Raw genomic sequence first — 21,246 nt, 5'->3', positions numbered from 1 at the left:
GAGGATCGGGCTAGGAGAGCGGCTCTGTTTGTGCGTCCGGTCTTGCTGGGGAATTCGGTTGCTGCCTCTGTGGTCTCCGTGAAATCAGGGGACCTCGGGACAGACCTGTACGCCCAGAGGGGCTGGAGGTGACCATGCTGTGGAGGGAGCAGCCCTGCTCGCCCTAGCACCGCCGCGCTCTGACAGCTCCCCCGGGGCGCTGCACGCCTCTGGGTCTTCCTGCTTCTTACCCGAGTGGGAGCGGAAGTGTCTCCTCGCGTTGGATCGTCCCTCTTGTGCAGGTTTTGCCTTCTGGAACCTTTCATGGTGAGGACTCGGGTGAAAGCCCTGCGGACGTCTGATGATACGGTATGTCTGATGCCTCACTCACCTCCTCCCCCAAATCCTGGAGAGCCTGCCGTGCGGCTGCCAGGCCTGAGGAGCACGTCACACGTGGTCTCTGCTGGGATGGGGCAGATAGACTCCAGTCAGCAGGTAAGGAAGAGCCGGGAGGAAGGATCGGCGCTGTGGGCCTGCGTTAGGGGGGAGGTGACCCTCTAAAAGGGGCTCCTCACAAGCGGGAGTGGGTACGGCTGAAGCAGGGCAGGCAGGCTGGGCTTGCAGGCTGAAAGGAAAGCTTTTTCTGCGCGTATGCAACACCTCACGTGTGCATTTTCACACCAACCCATTGTCCGGTTGTCTGTGGTCACAGACTGGGCGTCAGCTCCGACGCCAACTACAGGAGTCCAAGCAGACCCCACAGGTTCGGCTCAGACACCAGCCACAGCTCACCTGCGCCTCTGTCCAGCTGGGCTGCACATAAGAGACTCCCACGCCCCGTCTCGGGTTTGGTGACTCGCTGTAACGGCTTCCCAAACCCAGGGCGAGTTTCTTTCCATTAACCGATTTATTACAGAGGCTGTATTACAGGATGTGGATGAACAGCCAGATGGAGAGTCCCGGGCACAGGAGCTTCGGTCCCCATGGAGAGCGGGGTGCGTCACCAGCCCGGAAGTTCTCTGAACCCCTTCAGTTCAGATTTTTGTGGAGGCTTCATTATGGCGTGCGTGCTGGTCGGACCATCAGCACTGGTGATTAGATTAGCTCCTCCTCTAGCCCCGCTCCCCTCCCAGGAGGTCAGGGCCTGGGGCAAGTTCCAACCCTCTGATCACCTGGTTGGTTCCCCTGGCAACTAGGCCCCTCTCCTTAGGGACTTTCTAAAGTTCACCTCCTTAACAAACCTAGGAGTGGTCAAAAGGGTCTCATTAAGGATAACGAAGACACTCTTTTCACCTGAATTACTCCAGAGCCGTTTCTGGAGCGAGGGATAAAACCCAGATCTTACTACAAAAGATGCTTCTGTCGGTGTCTCTTATCACTTAGGAAATTACAAAGGTATTTTTAGAGTCTGGCCAGGAGCTAGGAGGAAGACCAGAATATATATTTCTTACTCTATCACAGTATCACACAGGTCCAGTAAGGCTCTGAGTCTGACTGCAGTACATGGCCCTGAGGCTGGTAAGCAGGAGACGAAGCTGGTCCCACGTGTTTTACACGGAGGTCCAATCCGGCCACAGGGAAGTGAGTGGAGAGAGAGAGTCATGGAGGGGCTGAATGGGAGCCTGGGGTGTAGCCTAGAGATGGCGGTGGTCTGGACCAGGGGACGGGGACAGTGGACCTATTTTAGGTGTATTTTGCATCTCATGAGTAAGAAGTACTGGGAGAAAAGAAGCAGCCATGGGTGATGACCAGGCTTCTGGCCTGAGAGAGAGGCTGAGGTCAGGGGAAAACCGGGAGCTTCTTGTAGACGAGGTGGCTGGAAATGCGTTTGACGTCCCAGGAGAAACGGGAACTTCGCGGGCAGGTTTGAGTCTGGGCTGCTGAGTGGAGGTTTGGGCACGAGCTGTAGTGGTCCAACAGGTGTCCCCGTGGGGCTGGGTGTAATCACCCTGCAGAGAGCAGAGAGAAGCGATCGCCGCTGGAAGCTTGAGTGCCTGTCGTGTGAACCAGCAAAGGACACTTAGGAACGGGCAGGTGCTGGGGGAAACTAGAGGAGGGATTGTTCTTGAAGCCAGGAAAGGGAAACCTTTCAAGAAGGTTGAGGTCAACTGGGACCCAGCCGGCTTCAAGGTCAGGTGAGACGACAGATCTGTCCCCTGTGCCGTGTTTCACCCAGTGTCAGATGCCACCTGTTACAAGAATCACCATTATTTTAATATGCTACTAAGGCAAAAATGCTAACATTTAGAAAGGCTGGATGCCGTCAAACCGTAAAACGTCCCAGTTTAGAGTTGTTGGAAATAGTTGTAAATGTGCCTCTTAAGTTGAAATCCGGTGTTTGTGGTAACACGGAGGTTGACAGTGACCTTGACCAACAGTGTCAGTGCAGCGTGAGTAGAATAAAGGGGGTGGGAGTGGGTAAGGAAGCGGAAATCGTACGCGTAGAAACTTGGGAAGTCTCGTTCTGAAGGGGAGCGGTGAGATGGGGCAGCTGGCAAAGTGTACGGGAGCGAGGGAAGGTTTTCCTTTGGTATATTTTAGGATTGAACAATTGAAAGTTTTTATTCATACAATAAGTTTATTAACGGATTAATATGAAAGATAACTGTGACTGAAAATATAAGGTACCAGAAGGTGTGATATCATACAGGTAAAAATTTTAAGTATACAGTTACTACATACTGCTGTGTGTGCGTTATAGACTATAAAATGTATGCTTGTGGACTTGTGTTATTTTAAGTAACAGGTTTATTGAGATATGGTTAAATAACATGATTTAAAATGTACGGCTCAGTGGTTTCAGCACATCATCAAAATCAGTTCTGGGACATTTTTATTATCTCCCCACCAAACCCATAGCCATTAACGTTCACTCCCCTTCCTTTTCTCCCACCCCTACCACAGCCCTAGAAAACCACAGAATGTACTCTCTGTCTGTGTAGATTTGCCTGTTCTGGACATTTCATACACATGGAATCATACGATATACGGTGTTTTGCAACGGGCTTCTTAGCATAATGTTTCTAAGGTTCATCCCTGTTGTAGCATACGTCAGTGCTTCATTTTTTATTACTGAGTGACATTCCATTTTAGGGATATGTCACATTTCACTTATACACTCATCAGTTGATGAGCACTTGACTGTTGTGAATGCTGCTGCTATGAACATCGCTGTAACAACTTTCTGTGTGGACGTGTGTTCTCTCTTCTCTTGGGTATGTCCCCAGGAGTGGAATTGCTGGGTCATAGGGCAGCCCTGTGTTTCGCTGTGGAGGAACCACCGCACTGTTTTCCAGAGCAGCTGCACCACTACTCTTCGTTGTGGTGCACGGACTTCTCATTGCGGTGGCTTCTCTCGTTGTGGAGCACGGGCTCTAGGCGCACAGGCTTCAGTAGTTGTGGCACGCAGGCTTAGTAGTTGTGGCCCATGGGCTCTAGAGCACAGGCTCAGTAGTCGTGGCGCACGGGCTTAGTTGCTCCACGGCATGTGGGATCTTCCCGGACCAGGGCTCGAAGCCGTGTCCCCTGCATTGGCAGGCGGACTCTCAACCACTGCGCCCCCGAGCTCCTATCTATATATCTTTTATGGCTTATGCTTTTGGTATCATTTCAAAAATGCATAATCCAAGGTCTTGGAGATACATTGCATAATCCAAGGTCTTGAAGATATATCCCTATATTTTTTTCAAGTAGTTTTATAGTTTTATCTCTTACATGTAAGTCTTTGATCTGTTTGGAGTAAATTTTGTATGTGGTGTGACATAGGGGGTGTAACTTTCTACACGGGGATGTACAGCTGTCCCAGCACCATTTGTTGAAGAGACTATTCTTTCTCCATTGGTTGCCTTGGCAATCATATGACCATAACTGTGAGGGTTTATTTCTGAACTCTCAATTTTATTCCAAGGATATGCTTATCTTTGTGCTGGTGCCAACTTTGTTTTTCTTTCTAAGATTGTTTCAGTCATTCTGGACCCTTTGAATTTACATATGAATTTTGAAATCAGCTTATCAATTTCCGCAAAGAAGCCACGAGGAATTCTGATGAGGATTGCATTGAGTCTGTAGATCAACTTGGGGATTACGATTTTAACAATTTCATTCCTTCTCATGCATGAAATGGAATGTCCATCCACTTACACAGGTTTTCTTTAACGTCTTTCAGCCATGTTTGTAGTTTCGTGTTTATCTTATTAGATTTGTTTCTAAGTTGTAAGTGGAATTTTCTCTATTGCAGTTTGTATGTTTCCTATTTCCGCTATAGCAAATTACTATAAATTCAGTGGCGTAAAACAACACAAGTTTATTATCTTACGGCTTTGGAGGTCAGGAGTCTGAAATAGGTCTCACTGAGGTAATATCAAGGTGTCAGCAGGGTTCTGGGTGAAAGTTCCTTTACCTGCCGTTTACTGCTTCTAGAGGATCCCTGCGTTCCTTGGCCAGAAATTGCGTCACTCTGAGCTCCGCTTTTGTTGTCCTGTTTTTCCTTGACTCTGACTCTCCTTCCTCCCTCTTTCCATTGTAAGAACCCTCGTGATTACACTGGGCCCACCTAGATAATCCAGGATCATCTCCCATCCCATATCCTTAACTTAATCACATCTGCAAAGTCCCCTTTTCCACGTGAGGTCATGTATTCACAGGTGCTGGAGATTAGGGACATCTCTGGGGAGCCGTGATCCCGCTTACCACACAGTGTATAGAGATGCATTTGGTTTTCGTATATTGATCTCATATCCTGCTACCTTGCTGAGCTCATTATTAGTTCCAATAGTGTTTTTAGTGGATGAAAACCTAGGATCGTCTATGTACAGGATGATGTCATCTATGAATGAGGGTAGTTTTATTTCTTCCTTTCTACCCTGGTTGCCTTTTATTTCATTTTCTTGCCTACTTGTCTGGCTGGAACCTCTGCACAACATGGAATAGAAGTGGCAAGACTAGACAGCCTTGTCGTGTTCCTGGTCTTGGGGGAAAGCTTTGTCTTTCACCATTAAGCATGATGTTAGCAGTGGGGTAACATGCCCTTTTTCAGGTTGAGGAAGAATCCCTTCTATTCCTAGTTTCTAGAGTGTTTTTGTCGTGGAAGGGTGTTGAATTGTGTCACATGCTTTTTTTCCATCTATTGAGCTGATCATGTGGGGTTTGGCCTTTATTCTATCGATAGGGTGAATTGGTTTTCAGATGTTAAATTTTAACCTTGCATTCCTGAGGTAAATCTCACTGGCCGTGGTATAAGACTCTTTTTATATGTTGCTGGATTTGGCTTGCTAATACTTTGTGGAGTGTTTTTGTATCTATGTTCATAAGAGATATTGGTCTGCGATTTTTTTCCTTGTAACGTCTATGTCTGGTTTTGGTATCTGGGTAATGCTGGCCTCATAGAATGAGTTTGGAAGTGTTCCCTGCACTTCTAATTTTTGGAAGGGTTTATGAAGAATTGGTATTAACTTTTCTTTTAATGTTTGGTGTTCATTTTTATATGGTCGTGTATCTCATTTCCCTTATGCCTTTTGTGTTTGGTTAATAAATGACCTATATTACTTCCCAGTATTTAAAGCAACTTTTTAAATTAGATTTAGTACTTCAGTCTAATGGGAATGATGTATGATGTGAAATATGGATCTAACGTTATATTTTCAGATTAATTGACATAACACTGTTGAGTGAATATCTGTTCTCCACCATGTTGAAAAGCTTCCTCTGTAAAACATTTTCATGTGTACAGTGGTCTGTTTCTGACCTCTCTGTTTCATTTCATTGTTCGTGCATCTATTCCAGATTCAGTACCACAATATTTTAATTTCTGTATGTGTTTTGATCAAAATTTCTATTACTCTTGAGTATTTTCTCTTCAAGATGAATTTTTTAAAATAAATTTATTTATATTTATATTTGGCTGCGTTGGGTCTTCGTTGCGATGCGCAGGCTTCTCATTGCAGTGGCTTCTCTTGTTGCGGAGCACGGGCTCTAGGCACGCGGGCTTCAGTAGTTGTGACATGAGGGCTCAGTAGTTGTGGCACACGGGCTTTGTTGCCCCGTGGCATGTGGGATCTTCCTGGACCAGGGCTCGCACCCACGTGTCCTGCGTCGGCAGGCTGATTCTTAACCACTGTGCCACCAGGGAAGCCCTTGGGGTGAATTTTTCAATCAGCTTGTCAAATTCCACAAAACATTCTACTGGGGGTTTTTGTTGGCATTCCATTGCGTTTGTTGATTACTCTGGGGAAGAACTGACATCTTTACAACATTGAATCTTCCCATTCAGGGACAAGATACATTTCCCCCTTTGTTCTGGTGTTATATGAAGCTTTAGTATTTTCTTCATTTAGACTTTATACCTCTATTTGGTTTATTCTTGGCTTTCAATAGCAGTTGTGGATGAGATCTTTTTTCCTACTATATTTTCTAATTGGTTATTGATGATGTATTAAAAAGTTATTGATTTCTATATGTTATTTTATATCCAGAAATCTTCCTCAAATCGTACTAGTTTTCAATTAGTCTGTCAGTTGATGGTCTTGAATTTTCTAGGTATGCTTGCAAATAATTAGTTTTACCAAATTTTCTCCCAAATTTTTATCTCATTTTATTCCTCTATCAAGACTATTGCATTGTTTGTTACAGAATATTCAATATTTGTGGTGGTAATGATAGTCCTTTTCTTGTTCCTCACTTAAATGGGGATGCTTCTAATGTTTCTTCACTAAATATGATTGCTGTACATGTTTAGGAGATACTCTTTACTGAATTAAGGAAGTTTTCCTTCCCTTCTATTTCTTGTTTGCTTCTAAAGTTTTTGTTTGTCCCTTTTATCAGGAGTAGAGGCTGTTTCATTGCATGCCAATGGTGGGGGGGCATCTCCAGAGATCATTTATTTATTTATTTATTGGCCTTGCTGCGAGGCATGTGGGGTCTAGTTCCCTGACCAGGGATTGAACCCGTGCCCTGCGCAGTGGAAGTGTGGAGTCCTAACCAATGCAACTCCAGGGAATTCCCTCCTGAGATTTTAAAAAAACTGATCCTCTTAATGCTGAGAAATGAGTGAGTAGCTTTTTCTTTTTTTTTTTAATCGGAGTATAGTTGCTTTACAATATTGTGTTAGTTTATACTGTACAGAAAAGTGAATCAGCTATACGCATACATATATCCCCTCTTTTTTGGCTTTCCTTCTCATTTAGGTCACCACAGAGCATTGAGTAGAATTCCCTGTTCTGTACAGTAGGTTCTCATTACTTATCTATTTTATACGTACTATCAATAGTGTATTCAATTCCAATATCCCAATTCATCCCACCCCTCCCATTCCCACACCACGCTTTCCCCCTTAGTATCCATATGTTTCTTCTCTACATCTCTCTCCATTTCTGCTTTGTATATAAGATGGTCTATACCAATTTTTTCAGATTCCACATATATACGTTAATATACCGTATTTGTTTTTCTTTTTCTGACTTACTCCACTCTGTATGATAGTCTCTGTGTCCATCCATGTCTCTACAAATGACCCAATTTCATTTCTTTTTATGGCTGAGTAATATTCCATTGTATATATGTACCATGTCCTCTTTATCCATTCATCTGTCGATGGGCATTTAGGTTGCTACCATGTCCTGGCTATTGTAAATAGTGCTGCAGTGAACACTGGGGTGCATGTGGCTTTTTGAATTATGGTTTTCTCAGGGTATATGCCCAGTAGTGGGATTGCAGGGTCATATGGTAATTCTGTTTTTAGTTTTTTAAGGAATCTTATGTTCTCCATAGTGGCTGTATCAATGTACATTGCCAGCAACAATGCATGAGGGTTCCCTTCTCTCCACACCCTCTCCAGCATTTATTGTTTGTAGGTTTTTTGATGATGGCCATTCTGACCCATGTGAGGTGATACCTCATTGTAGTTTTTTTTTTTTTTTTTTTTTTTGCGGTACGCGGGCCTCTCACTGTTGTGGCCTCTCCCGTTGCGGAGCACAGGCTCCGGCCGCTCCGCGGCATGTGGGATCTTCCCGGACCGCGGCACGAACCCGTGTCCCCTGCATCGGCAGGCGGACTCTCAACCACTGCGCCACCAGGGAAGCCCCTCATTGTAGTTTTGATTTGCATTTCTCTGATAATTAGTGATGTTGAGCATCTTTTCATGTGTTTGTTGGCCATCTGTATGTCTTTGGAGAAACGTCTGTTTAGGTTAGGGTTCTAACACTCAACCAATCTTGCATCCCTAGGGTAAGCCCCACTTAATCATGGCATATTAACATATTTAATACATTGCAGCAATCACCTTGCTCATATATTTTTGTGAAAGTTGCATCTGTGTTTAGTAAGATTGGCTTAGGGTTTTTTTTCTATTTGTGTTATTCCAACTTCATAAAGTGAATTGGGAGGCTTTCTAACTTTGTTCAGGAGGAGTTTGTTTCTTGAAGGTTTGACAGAATGCACTCGCTCCAAAGGAGCGATATGTCTTTTTTAAGAGGAGAATTTTTAAATTATCTTTTTATCTTTCTCCATTGTTGGTGGTTTAGCTTTTCTACTGCTTGAATCAGTAATTTGTGTTTTCCTTAAAAGTATCCATTTCAATGAGACTTTAAATTTTGTATTGATATGCGTCAAGTTTTGCTTATAATTTTAAAATCGTCGTTTGTAGTTTTTTTCCCTTTTTCATTCCTAATGGTATTCACTTATGTCCTTTTCTGGATGCTAAAGATTTGTGTGCTCTATTCATCTTTCTCAGGCTTTTAGCAGTCAGTTCTACTGGGTTTTTGTTATTCAACGATAGAAACTTACTGATTCCTCTGTGTAGGTGTGTGTTAAAGCCTCTTAAGTTGAATACTTACTTCGCTTACTTTTACTGCCTGTCTTCTGATAAATGTGTTTGTGGCTATAAACTGTCCTCTGTGAACTGTTGGCTGCACCCCACGGATTTTGATACGCAACGTTCTCAATGTCGTTAATTTATAAACAAAGTAACATTTATCTTGTGATTTACCCCTCAACTCTAGAGTTATTTAGAAAGGCATGCGTTTCTGGCTGTGGTTAATGAGCCCTGCGTCCACCGGCGCGGCCTAGGGACTAACCCCTCATGTAAGTTGAGGTCCCGCGCTGCGATGGGGCCCGGGGCGCACAGGTGGGCGACCGCTTCCGCGCCGGGTCCGCGCGTAATCTCGCGAGCGCGGCCTTCAGCGCCGGGGCCACGCCCCTCCTCCACGATCCGGGCTCCAGGTGGACGCGGGCCTGAGAGGCGCGAGGTCTGAGGTGCGAGGCGCAAGGCGCCGGCGACGCGGCCCCGCCCCCGGCCTCCGCGGCGCTGATTGGCCGGTGGAGGGCGGAGGGGCGGCGCGAGCGACGGCCGCGCAGACCAATGGGCGTGCGCGCGCCGCCGCCGCCGCCCGCGCGGCCCTGAGGAGCCCAGGCGGCTGCGGAGCGGCGACGCGGCACCATGGGCAGGCTGCTGAGGGCCCCGGGGCAGACTCCGCTGCTGCCGCTGCCGCTGCCACTTCCACTGCTGCCGCTGCCGCTGCTGCTGCTGCTGGCCGGAGGTGAGCGGGCGGCGGCGGGCGCGCGCTGGGCAGCACCGCGCCAACAAAGGGCTAGGCGGTCTCGGCTGGCGGCGGGGCGGGGCGGCCGCCCGCGGTCCGGGCGCTGCCGACGGCGCGGGGCGGGGGCTCGCGGTGCGTGTCCGGGTGACAGAGGGCCGCGGGGCCCCGCACTGTGGTGACGGCCGCGGGGGGCGAGCGCCGTGCCGGCACGTGCGCGGAGGTGACGGCAGGTGTGAAGGCGCGGGGGGAGGGGCGCGGCCACGGAGCGGCGTGTGCGGGGCGGGTCGCACGAGGACGTGTCCTGGCAGCGCGGCGAGCCCTCCGGGGCGGGGGTAGCGTTGGGGGGGGGGGTTGTGCCCGCACGTATGGTCCCGCCCGCCCCCCGGGTGCCTGCATTGGCTCCCGTCCTGCGGACTCGGCCCGCGGCGCTCCCCGTGCAGTCAGCCCGCGGGCCCGTGGTGCACACGTGTGTGTGTGTGTGTTTGGGTCCCAGCCGGCGGGGGGGGGGGTCTCTGCTTGATGATGACAGCAGAGCGGCCACTGCCCTGGGCCGTGGTGCAAAATCCCGGGGAAGGGCCACTGCCCCTGAGCGCGTCCCTGCGCCCAGCTCAGCGAGCGGACGCCTTCTGCACCATCAGTCCAGGATGAGTAAGGACACAGGTGGTGTGCATGAGAAATGGCATCCGTGTTTGTCTCAGTCGCTGCCCCACCTCTGTCCTTGCATACTTTAAGTCCTCTGTGGGAGAAGGTTAGGCTCACCAAATAAGTACTGCTTGTCCATTCTTTCTCTGTGTGGCAGCCACCCCAGAACTGGCCAGTGAAGTGAGTCAGGACCATGCCCAGCTGTTACGGTGCCTCTTCCTGGCTAGCCACAGATCACTGTGGGCAGCTGGGCTCCGTTTACCCCCTCTCCCGCCTCCGCCCCCGGGGCGCGCTCTCCGTGTGGCTGTGAGCACCCCTGTGCTTGGGTGGCGTGTGTCCAGCAGCGTGTCTCCCTTGCACACCGTAGTGTGGGCACCCCGCAAGGACACACAGACATGCAAGTGTGTGTGGTAGGGTGGTGGTGCTGGACCATTTCTGTTACAGCTGCCACTCCAGGGTGTGGGCCACGTGACAGATGCTGCCGGGCAGCTCCCAAATGGGTGTCTGCCGAGGGCTCAGGGATCCCTGGACTCAGAGCTGCTGATTAGGGGAAGGGTGGGGTGGGCTGATGGTGGAAATCAGGGAAGGGTGTTGGGACCAAGAGCAGATTGCAGGGGAGAAAAACATGGGGATTGTTGAGAGGCCTTGTTTTCCCCACCCCCTTGCGATACAAGCCTGCTTCCTTCACCTGGTTCTGAGTTCGTTTGGGTCAGATTTTCAGTTCTTTGAGGCTGATTTCCAAATCCTTTTCACGTGCCTTCTTTTTCGCTCCTTTTCACTGGGAGTGATGGAAGTAGCGGAAAATTATAGGTGCTAGAGGAAAAAAAATCACAGGGAGTATAATTCTGAAAGTTAAAATCAGGTGGGGGTCTCAAGGCAAATGAGTTGTTAAACGCAAAAGCAATTATACACGGAATGGTTAGGTCTCAGCCACTGTTTCGGTGGGCAAGCTTGAAAATAAGTAACTCTCGTAATTAGCTAAAGAATTACCCACTGCGAGAGCTTTTGAAAATATCAAGGTCTATATAAAAGAAAAATAGTCATCAGAGGGAAAAGGAACTTCAAGAAAATGGAAATGTTTATTGCAGAAAGAATGAAAAACCAGATTCCTCTTTTTCACACACAGCTTTTCAGCACCATTATCAGAACCTCTTTTAATTCCTATCAGACTGTTGGGAAAGATAGACAAGGACAGACTGTGACAGGTGGAGGAGAGAGGTTGAGAGAATGGGGACCCCGCCTAAGTCGTGCAAATGGTTGGGAATAGACCCAGCGCATTCATCGGACCACAGTGCTCTGCGCAGAGAGCTTCACCGACTAAAAAGTATTTTATCCCCAGAGGTGGGAAGTCAACAGGACTGCTGGTCAGACTTCCCCTGAGAGGGCACATGCAGGTTCCTTGCGGTCCAGGCTGGTCTGGCCAGCAGGACCGAGGCCACGTGGCTGCGACTCCTCTCCCATCACACCTCGGTTCAGCTCGCAGAGACACCTGTCGGGTTTTGACGAGGCAACGTGTGTTTGATCCTCCAGCGGTTTTGTGGAGGGTAAACTTCCAAGAATTCTTAAAGTCAGTTGTGCTTTTCTAAAACGGCTGAAGTAATGTCTTTCCCAGTAGGTAGATAACGAGCTTCACCTCTTGGCCGTCTCAAAGACCGCTGCTCTGGTGCCCCGGGAACCTGTACAGTTTTTGTCATGTAATTATTTCTCATCAATTGACTTTTTTCTTCCTGGACTGCGTGAGTTTTTCCAGATTCCTGTCTTGTAGAATTTGGTTCCCCCAACCCTGAGGATACCAAGTCTGAAAGTAGACCTGTTGTATCAGCTGGTATTTTATATAAAACTTGCATTACGTTTTCCAAACAGTGGTTATTTCCCCGAGGGCAGAGGCTGTCTTGTGTTCATTTCTGTGTCTCCAGAGAGGGCCTGGCACAGTACGTGGCACAGAATGGGAACTCGGGGGGCCGCATTCCTCTGAGCAGTGAAAGTCTAATGCAGATGTTAGCTCCAGTACGATACTGCCGCCTGCCTGAAACCAAAGTAGGTCCTAATTAGCAGCATATCTGATTGGCAATATTATATGATTCTGACTACTTAAAAATTAGAAAGTAGCTCTTAACCTGAGTACGTCGATCGACGAACTATTTCCAAACATAGGGTCTGTGCAGAAATAGAAATAAAGGGCTTCTTTGTGAAATGTAGGGGCCACTTTACCAACTTGAGGTCTTTCAGGAGAGGAGCCACCCTGTGGTTTGGGTTTCTCGTGGGGACCCTGAGCAGAGAGTGCTGGGAGGAGAGGGTGTCTTCAGGTCTGGCCTGTTTCCTTGCTCCTTAAGTCCTGTGAGGCATCCGTGCCATCCTGGGTGCTCTCTTCCTTACACATCCTTTGGATGAAGGGCACATAAAGAGTAGTTTTCTGGTCTTTCTTTACGGAGCACCTGCAGGACCTTTTTGTGAGGAGAAACCAGCTAATTACAGTGCTTCTGTTGGCTGGTTGTTTGACCTTAGTGTCATGAGGCCTCAGTTATCTCATCTGTAAAAGAAAAGGGTGTTGATTTGTTCGCTCTCGAACATGTCTTGAGCTCCTGTGACATTTCAGAGACTGTTGAGGCCCCGGCAGAACACAGGTGAAGCTGACACAGGACGCTCGACTCCGTGCTCGCTGCCGAGTGAGGGAGGCTGTAAGGTGGTCTGTGACAGTTCAGTGAGGAAGGTGCTGGGACGTGTCCAGAGGCGATGTAGTGGTGGGTGCCGCGCTGAGACCGTGGGGGCCGGGGTGGCTGCTCTGAGCTGAGGGTGGAAGCAGGAGTAGGAGTTAGGCGGGTTGGTGCAGGTGACCTGACGCGTCACCAGCTTCTTGTTAAAGGCTATTTGAGACTCTCCTGCTATCTATGTTTCTTCCCGTTAATCTTAGTTTTTTCCTTCAGGTCACATAGAATAACTGATCTTTATTATTCACATCAACCTTTTGTTTTAACGCATTTGAAGATATCATTGTCGTTCTCAAACATTCTCTTCCTGGCCGAGAATGTCCCGGTTCTCTATCCTTCATGATACGTATGATTGTAGACTGCAGTGTGCTTTTTGCAGTGCAGTTTATACGCTGCACGGAGCTGGCCACTGGGTGGCCTTTGCAGGCTGGAGGAATTCTTGCCTTGCTCTACAGATGAGGAGACCAGGGTGCTGGTGGGGCAGACGTTCTCCTGGAGTCATTCAGCCAGGAAGCCAGGGTGCTTTCCTGCGCCACGCGCTCTTGCTGTGTCTGATCTCAAGACCTGTTTAATCCTCTTCAGCACACTTGTTATTTTGTTACGCCCCTTTCCCTGTACCCTGGACTGCTTTCCTTACGAGATGTTTTATTCGTGGCCCTGTGTTGTCCAGCTGGTGCGTAGCATACGAAGTCTCCGTCCCCCCCAGACACGTTCTCTGTTTTTTGTTTTTTGGGGTTTTTTTTTTTGCGGTACGCGGGCCTCTCACTGCTGTGGCCTCTCGCGTTGCGGAGCACAGGCTCCGGACACGCAGGCTCAGCGGCCATGGCTCACGGGCCCAGCCGCTCCGCGGCATGTGGGATCCTCCCGGAACGGGGAACGAACCCGTGTCCCCTGCATCGGCAGGCAGACTCCCAACCACTGCGCCACCAGGGAAGACCTGTTCTCTGTTTCTGATGGAACTCATTTCTGAGTCTGAAAAGCCCTTGTGTTCCTTAGCAGCCGCTCATTGTGCGGGCACACACAAAGCTTAGGGTTTACTACTTCATAAGGTGCTTATAAGGATTAAAATTCAGATAACGCTTACAAAGCATTTAGCACGTGGCACCAGTAGTGTTATTGTTTATCTTTATTATTAAACATCACTAAAAATTTCTATGAACTGCTGTTCGGCCACGTCATAGTGCGCTATAGGCGCAGAGTAGGAAATAAGTCCCGAAATTCCCTCTTTCTTACATCACTGAATGTTCGTTTTGGAAAAGAAAATTTGGAGGTCATTTCACCCACTTTCCTCATTTTTTGGATGAGGAAACTGCGGCCCAGCTTTCCGGAAGACTTAGAGCAAGTTAGTGATATTTGTGTAATTAGTAATGACATTGTGAAACCAGCAAAGAGGGCTGTTTCCTGTTCTTAGTGAATGGGAGTGAGAGAGGAGGAAAAAAAGATGCCCTTTATTTTTGTTTTTTGTTTGTTTGTTTGTTTTGTAAATTAGAGAGGGGTCCAAGATTCCAAACAGACGTATCATTACCAGCTCTGGATGAGTTTGACCTGTGACCTCACATGGTTTTTGGTTTTTTTTAAAAATATTTATTTATTTGGTTGTGCTGGGTCTTAGTTGAGGCAGGCAGGCTCCTTAGTTGCAGCTCATAGGCTCCTTAGTTGTGGCTCGAGGGCTCCTTAGTTGTGGCTTACCTGCTCCTTAGTTGCAGCACATGGGCTCCTTAGTTGTGGCATACAAACTCTTAGTTGTGGCATGCATGTGGGATCTAGTTCCCTGGCTAGGGATTGAACCCAGGCCCCCTGCTTTGGGAACGCAGAGTCTTAACCATCACACCACCAGGAAGTCTCTCACATGGTCTTAAAGACTGTGTGTTGCTGAAACACAGATCACATTCTTAATGCAGTTTTGGAAAATGTTCAGCCTAGGATAGGAGCCTGCAGAACAGTGTGCGCACAAGGTCCAGGGAAGCAGGGCCCCTTCTCCGCTGCCCTGCGCCCGCACAGCGTGGTGGAGAGTGGGTACTCAGCAAATGTTTCCTCCCTCTCTCCCGCCCATCTCCCCGTCTCGCCTTTGCCCCTGCTACAGGGAAGGAAGGCTAAGCAGTTTGGCCTTTTGGAGATGAGTACAGCATCTCAGAATCGCCTCGCAGCCCCCTGGCGTCAGGAGTGTCCCTGAAGCCCCACCCTCACCCCTGGGCTCTTGGCTGTTGGAGATGGGTCTCAACCCTGTGCCGCTCTTCCTTCTTAACCACCGGCTTTCATGTCTGCAGGAACATCCCTGGTTACGTGTGCAGCCGGGTCCGAGGAGCCTGGCCCAGAGGGCCTCACCTCCACCTCCCTGCTGGACCTCCTGCTGCCCACTGGCCTGGAGCCGCTGGACTCGGAGGAGCCCAGCGAGGCCATGGGACTGGGGACTGGCCTGGGAGCCCCTGGCTCTGGCTTTGCCAGCGAAGAGAGGGAAGAGTCCCGCATCCTGCAGCCGCCGCAGTACTTCTGGGAGGAGGAGGAGGAGCTGAACGACTCTAGTCTGGACCTGGGACCCACTGCAGGTAGCACTCTCCCCTAAGATGTGGGCTGCTCACAGCCGCCAGGAGGCCTGGCACAGTGTCAAACAGCCCTTTCCTCCGCCAGATCATCTCCTCTCCCTCTCGACCCGCGTTCACCCTCTGCTGTCCATCTGCACCTCAAAGCCAGGTGTCTGGGCTCTGAGGGTCTTATTGGCCCAGGAGGCCATTTTTACTTTTGTAATACTTAACTTCTGTGCTCATGTAATTCAGTGTAATGCTTATAGGCTGTGGGGTAAAGAATGTTATCCCTGTCTTCAACATGAGGAAGCAGAGGCTGAGAGAGGTGAAAGCACACCTGAGGTCATACAGCAGTCGAGATGATCAGTGCTGATTCAAGCCGAGGTCTGTCCAAGGTCTCGGGTTTTGTTTGTCTTTTCCCTCTTCTGTGCTGTATCGTCTCTGTTTAAGGTTCCTGGAGGTCAGCAGATCCCGTGTCCCTCCTTGGGTCTTAGAGCCCCACAAGGCATTCTAGGTGCCCTTCCCTCGGCCCTGCACCAGAGCTGGGGTCTGGCTCACAGAGCGAGCCCGAGGCCTGGAGCCAGCAGCGCACGCAGCTGTGGGCTGATCGCAGGTGCAGCAGAGCGTGCTCGCCGTGCTTCCAGCTACAGCAGCTGTGCGAACGTTCTTGGCCGGCAGGAGCCCGTTTTTAAGCACTGGACTGTCAAACTGTGTGTGCACATGCATGGGGTTGGGGTGTTCCAGAATTTAGCACTGATTTTCCTTTTTTAAATATATAGTATTTTGGGGCTTCCCTGGTGGCGCAGTGGTTGAGAGTCCGCCTGCCGATGCAGGGGACACGAGTTCGTGCCCTGGTCCGGGAAGATCCCACATGCCGCAGAGCGGCTGGGCCCGTGAGCCATGGCCGCTGAGCCTGCGTGTCCGGAGCCTGTGCTCCGCAATGGGAGAGGCCACGACAGTGAGAGGCCCGCGTACCACACACACACATACAAATATATATATATATATATATGTATATGTATATATATATAGTATTTTGGACTTATGTTCTGTAATTACAAAAATGATACATGAAAACTATAGAAAATATGACAAATACAAAAATAGCACAAGGAAGAAAATCCACCCATGACGTCAGAACTGAAAGATAATTAGTGCTAGTAGTTTGGGGTACATCCCTCCAGTCTCTCTTATATGCAGATTGGAATCATTTTTTCCACTTAAAATATTTCTGAAATTTACTTTCACATCATTAACTATCTTTTATAACTTGGTTTTCAGTGACTGCGTAGTGTTTCTTCATGTAGATCATGACCCTCAGTATGAAACGGTTCCCTGTTATTGAATATTTAGTTTGTTTCCAGTCTTAATGATGCTGCAAATATCCCTATATATTTTTGCACTTTTCTGATGGTTTCTTAGGATAAATTTCTAGAGTAAAATTGCTAGGGCTAAAGATGTATCAATGAGCGTCCCACCCAGAAACAGAAGACACAATCAAAGTAAGGTAATCCAAGGAGGTTGTGGTGTGTTTTTTTGTTTGTTTTTTGACAGATCCTCCTCAGGTTTATTTGTACAAATAGCACAGGAGGACACCAGCCCCGTGCAGACAGCAGCCCACCGGTCACACCAGTCCTTCTGTCCTCACGTTGGCAGATAAAGGCCTCCACTCTGTAGCCTCTGTGGGGGCCTGGGCACCCTTGGGAGCCGGAACTGGAGCCGCGGCTGCACCTGCCGCTGCAGCCTTGGCCTGGGACTTTGGCCAGCAGAGCCTGAGACCCTTGGTGATTGGGCACGAGCACGTTTCCTGAGCTTGGGGTGAGCAGTGTAGGCAGGTTGACTGAGCTTGCGGGCGCGGCCCTTTGGGATCTTGGGCTTGACCTCCTCGGGCTTTACGAGAGCCTTGATATCCTCAGCAGCGCACTCACGGCCTTGGCGTTGCTGGCCTGCATCTTCTTCTGGCCCTTCTTGTGCTTCTTGGCAAAGTGTGTGTTCCTCAGGAACTTGGGGTCCACCCCCTTAAGAGATTCGTGTCGTTGTGATTGGGGTTTCTTGATGCCGTTTCTGTGGCATTTTCGGGACTGGTTGTGTGTGGTGTGGTTCTTGGGCTTGGCCACGTTTGCACCGGGGCCCGCGGATCCCGAAGCGCCTGGGGCTAGAAGAGACCAAGGAGGTTTATTTATAGACCAGTGTACTTACCAGGGGATGGCAAACCCAGAGGAGTTCAGGGATGCCAGCAGAGGAGCGCTCAGCGCCCCACACCCACGGGACAAAGAAAGGGACACATGACAGGAGCCTGCGAGGACAGAGGGGTGGGGAGCAGTGGTCCTGACACGCGCAGTGAGGCGACGGGGAAGAAAGTGGAAGATAGATGCCCGGCCTCTGGCTCCTCCCGTCTCCTGCCAGGGTCCCCGTTGCTCTCCTTCCCCTGCCTCTGTGGAGGAGTCCAGGCAGGAAGCAGGGATGTGTCCCGGTTCGTGTGATTCACTGGGTCGGTCCCCGGGCAGAGGACGGGGTGGAGAAGGGTGGGGAGTGCGCGTGGGAGTGGGTGTATCTGACACAGAGGATGAGGATCTTTGCACAGGCTCCTGTTCCGCATTTCCCAGGTGACCTCCAGAAAGGTCGCTCCAGCTTGCGCACCCGTCAGAGAGGGAAATGCATGCCAGATTTTGACCCCTTCCCATCACTGAATTTTGTCACTTGGAGATTTTTGTCAATTTGATAGGCAAAATTATAATGGCCTTTGATTACTAGTAAATTTTAACTGAAGCATCTGTAAGTGAAACCCGTACACACTGAGTATATTATATTCATTGTGACCATTTATCTTTTTTTTTTATTTGAAGCAAGGGCAAGTAAGAGCAGGCTTTGGAGTCAGGCAGATTCCAAAGTTCCAGCACTGCCATTCAGTAGCTGTGTGACTTTTGGCAGGTAACAACCTAAGCCTCAGTTTTGTCTTGTAGGAAATAGTATCACAGTGTCCTGAGGTTTAAATGCAATAGTACGTTTAAAGTGCTTAACACATCGTTAAGTACTCTGAAGATATTAGCTAGTATTATTACTTTTCCTTTTTTTTCTGTTGAGGCTTTAATTTTTTTATCACTGTACAAATCTTCTTATGAAAAAGATACAACCTTTTGACAAAAATAGAAAATTTTTTTCCAGTTTAGTAATTTTATTTTTATTATAGTAACATTTGACATACATAAGTGAGGATTTTTAAAAGCTTGGACAGTCTTTCTTTTGAAATGTTTTCATGTGTTTTTCTTTATGTTTAGAAAAGCCTGTCCCTCCGTGAGATAGACGCTCGTTTATGTCTTGTATTCTTTTTCAGCTTAAATTTTACTTGTAACTTGCTGCCAGCTGTCATCTGTTTGCGTTGTGGTGTAGGGTGAGGATCGAGCTCATCTCCCCATGTAGCAGGCCTGTAGCTACAGCAGTGTTCCTTGATAAATCTGTCCTCTCCTCGTTGAAAAGAAGTGCACTTTCCCCTCGCGCTAGACAGTGCTGTGTACTGGGGTCTTCCCTTTTGTCCAGACTCGTGGGATTTTAGTGTGAGAGTAGCCGTCATCGTTCGAGAGCCTCGGTCTGGAGGGAGCAGCTGTGTGCCACCTGTCCTCGGATCCCAGTGGGATGCCCCTGGGCCTGGATGGGCTCCGTTTCGTCTGCCCACTGCCCCACCCCCGTGCATCCCCCCTTCTTTTTCTCTCATGTCGTTTCTTTTCTCCCAGTGGCTTCTCTGGGGCTCACTGAGTGTGGCCAGGTCCTCATGCCAGCTCCATGCAGGTGTGTTTCCTGTGTCTGCTGTTCATGCCTGATAGTTGGGGACGTGCATGCCCTGGGAGTGGGGGGCGGGGAGGGCTTAGTCCTTGCTCCTTTCCTGCTGCTCTGTTTGCCCACCGTCCTGCCCTTTCCTCAGCTCAGTCTTCTCCAACACCCCGAGGAGATGTGTGCAGAAAGGGGGCCAGGGAATAAAGGCCAAATGTCTTGGCGCTGCAGAAAACGCCCTTGACAGTCTGGCCCAGCCTTATCCCCGGCCCCATCTCCTCCCCTCCTGCGACTGCATCGTCTCATTAGCCTGTTGTCCGCCCTGCATGGCAGACGTAGGACTGATGCACAGGGACGCTAAGCGCTTTGCCCAAGGTCACCGCTGGTGCTGGTGCGCGATGGGGCTGCATTGAGAATCAGTGTCTTCTTACTGACAGTGGCTCAGGCCCATCCCCCAAGCCCGCGACGCCCTTATACCCAGTCCCACCTGCTCAGCGTGTTCCTCTCCACCCCGACTGCCTGCTGGGCTGTGTCCTGCTTCAGCACTTATCTGGAGAGATGCGGCCTCTGAGAGGCTCTTCCAGCTCCCCCAGGTGACGGGGCCACTGCAGGTGGCTGGGCTGGTGGTGCTCTGGCCCAGGGGCTGAAGTCCAGTCTGTGTACCTCTCAGCAGGCCCTGGGCTGGATGGAAGGCACACCGTTTCCTAATTCATCTGCCAGTGGGGACGTCCTTGTGCTGGCGACGGCCCTGAGGTCAGTCTGCTCGTTCCTGCCTCCGTCTTCTCACAGCGCACGATGCTGTGCTCTGAGGACGCGACAGAGGCAAAGCGTTCGGGCTGTGGGGCTGATTTGTACAGGAAGGGATCGTGTGTGCCGCTCCCCCCCGCCCTCTGCTCCCAACCTGGGAAGTCAGAGGCTTCCCGCCAGGGGTCTCTGGGAGGAGGGAGGGCATCACTCGTGGCGTTTGCTGCTCAGGTCGGGGGGTGGGGACAAAGAGAGAGGCCTGCTAAGGGCCTGCCAGGGTGGGGAGTCTGCCCAGAGTTCAGTGCCAACCTAGCAGGCCCCTGGGGACGGGGGTCGCTCCATGCAGCAGTGGCTGTGAGGGCTGGGGGCCGTACTGCAGACGGTCCAGCCCCAGGGCAGGTGCTTTAATAACCAGGACATCCGACCCAGGAATTGAATGCCAAGTTGTGCCAGGCGCCGAGTCAGGTGTTGTAGAGTGTTCCCTCCTTTAATCTTCAGAGAAACAGTTAAGTCTGTATTGTTACTCCCACTGGACCAGTGGACAAACTGAGGCTTACAGAGTTTGGGTAACAGCTCCATGAGCGTAAGAACCAGAGTTTAAACCCGAGTTGTCAGACTCCAGAGCCTTGGCTCTTTGTGTCGTGTTGCCTGTCAGCTCAGCAGTTTTACTGGAGACCAGCAGTAACGTCTTCGGTTTTGTGTAGGACTTACCACCATTTTTTCATAGCGTTTTCTCTTTGCTTAGCTCACCGAACTTCACAGCCGCTCTGTGGGGTCAGCAAGGCAGCACTTACTGTCTTTGCTTCACACGTGGTGAAACTGAGGCCAAGAAAGCTTGTTAGCTTTGCCCGAGGTCACACGGCTTGTGTGCGGCAGAGCCGAGTCTGGGCTCAGGGCCTCCCGAGCAGGTCTTGCCCTGAGAGCACATGGGTGGTGTGTGTCAGAGAGGAACCAGTGCCTCTGATTGTCACTGGAGCCCTGTTCTGCGTCTCCTTCTAGTTCGTTGGGCCTGGAAGAACTGGAGCTAGCACCTTTTCCTCCTGTAGCAGCGATCCCTGGGGGCCCGACGGCAGAGCAGCTGCCTGGCCAGTGATGAGGGCCGTGACCTTGTGTGGGTCCCTTTTCTAATCTTGCCTTCAGTCTCCTCATCTGAAAGTGAGACCATGGGAGTGATAGATTGAAGTCTTTTCCAGCTTTAAAATATTATGATTCTCTGACATTTCGGGTGGGAAGAGTGGTCTCTACAAAGTAGGGAAAAGAAATGGAACGTAAATCACCACTCTCCCAGCTAATCAAGCCAGCCTGAAACCTGATCAGTTAGTTCATGGAAAACTGCTAGTGACTCGGAATAGT

The 21,246-nt window shown here is 49.7% G+C and overlaps 1 protein-coding gene and 1 pseudogene across 3 annotated transcripts in view; one reads left to right on the top strand and one right to left on the bottom strand.

Moving 5' to 3' along the window:
* The first annotated feature begins 9,400 nt into the window (after positions 1-9,400).
* The window catches only part of PODXL2 (podocalyxin like 2), a 31,667-nt gene continuing 19,821 nt past the window's right edge, over positions 9,401-21,246 (top strand). For both annotated transcript variants that reach the window (XM_082662882.1, XM_082662881.1), the window contains exons 1-2: positions 9,401-9,509; positions 15,127-15,405. In XM_082662882.1, the coding sequence (XP_082519008.1) occupies positions 9,410-9,509; positions 15,127-15,405 (379 nt within the window). In that variant the 5' untranslated portion in view covers positions 9,401-9,409. The remainder of the gene's footprint in view (positions 9,510-15,126; positions 15,406-21,246) is intronic.
* LOC309829082 (large ribosomal subunit protein eL29-like) lies at positions 17,006-20,472 on the bottom strand (annotated as a pseudogene). The gene is made up of 2 exons: positions 20,451-20,472; positions 17,006-17,536 (listed from the first exon to the last, which is right to left on the bottom strand). The product of its transcript is annotated as a large ribosomal subunit protein eL29-like (transcript).

Source organism: Grampus griseus (assembly GCF_964374135.1).
Source record: "Grampus griseus genome assembly, chromosome: 10".
Lineage (NCBI taxonomy): Eukaryota > Metazoa > Chordata > Mammalia > Artiodactyla > Delphinidae > Grampus > Grampus griseus.
Note: the sequence above shows the minus strand (reverse complement) of the source record. Positions and strands in the feature narration are given on the sequence as shown.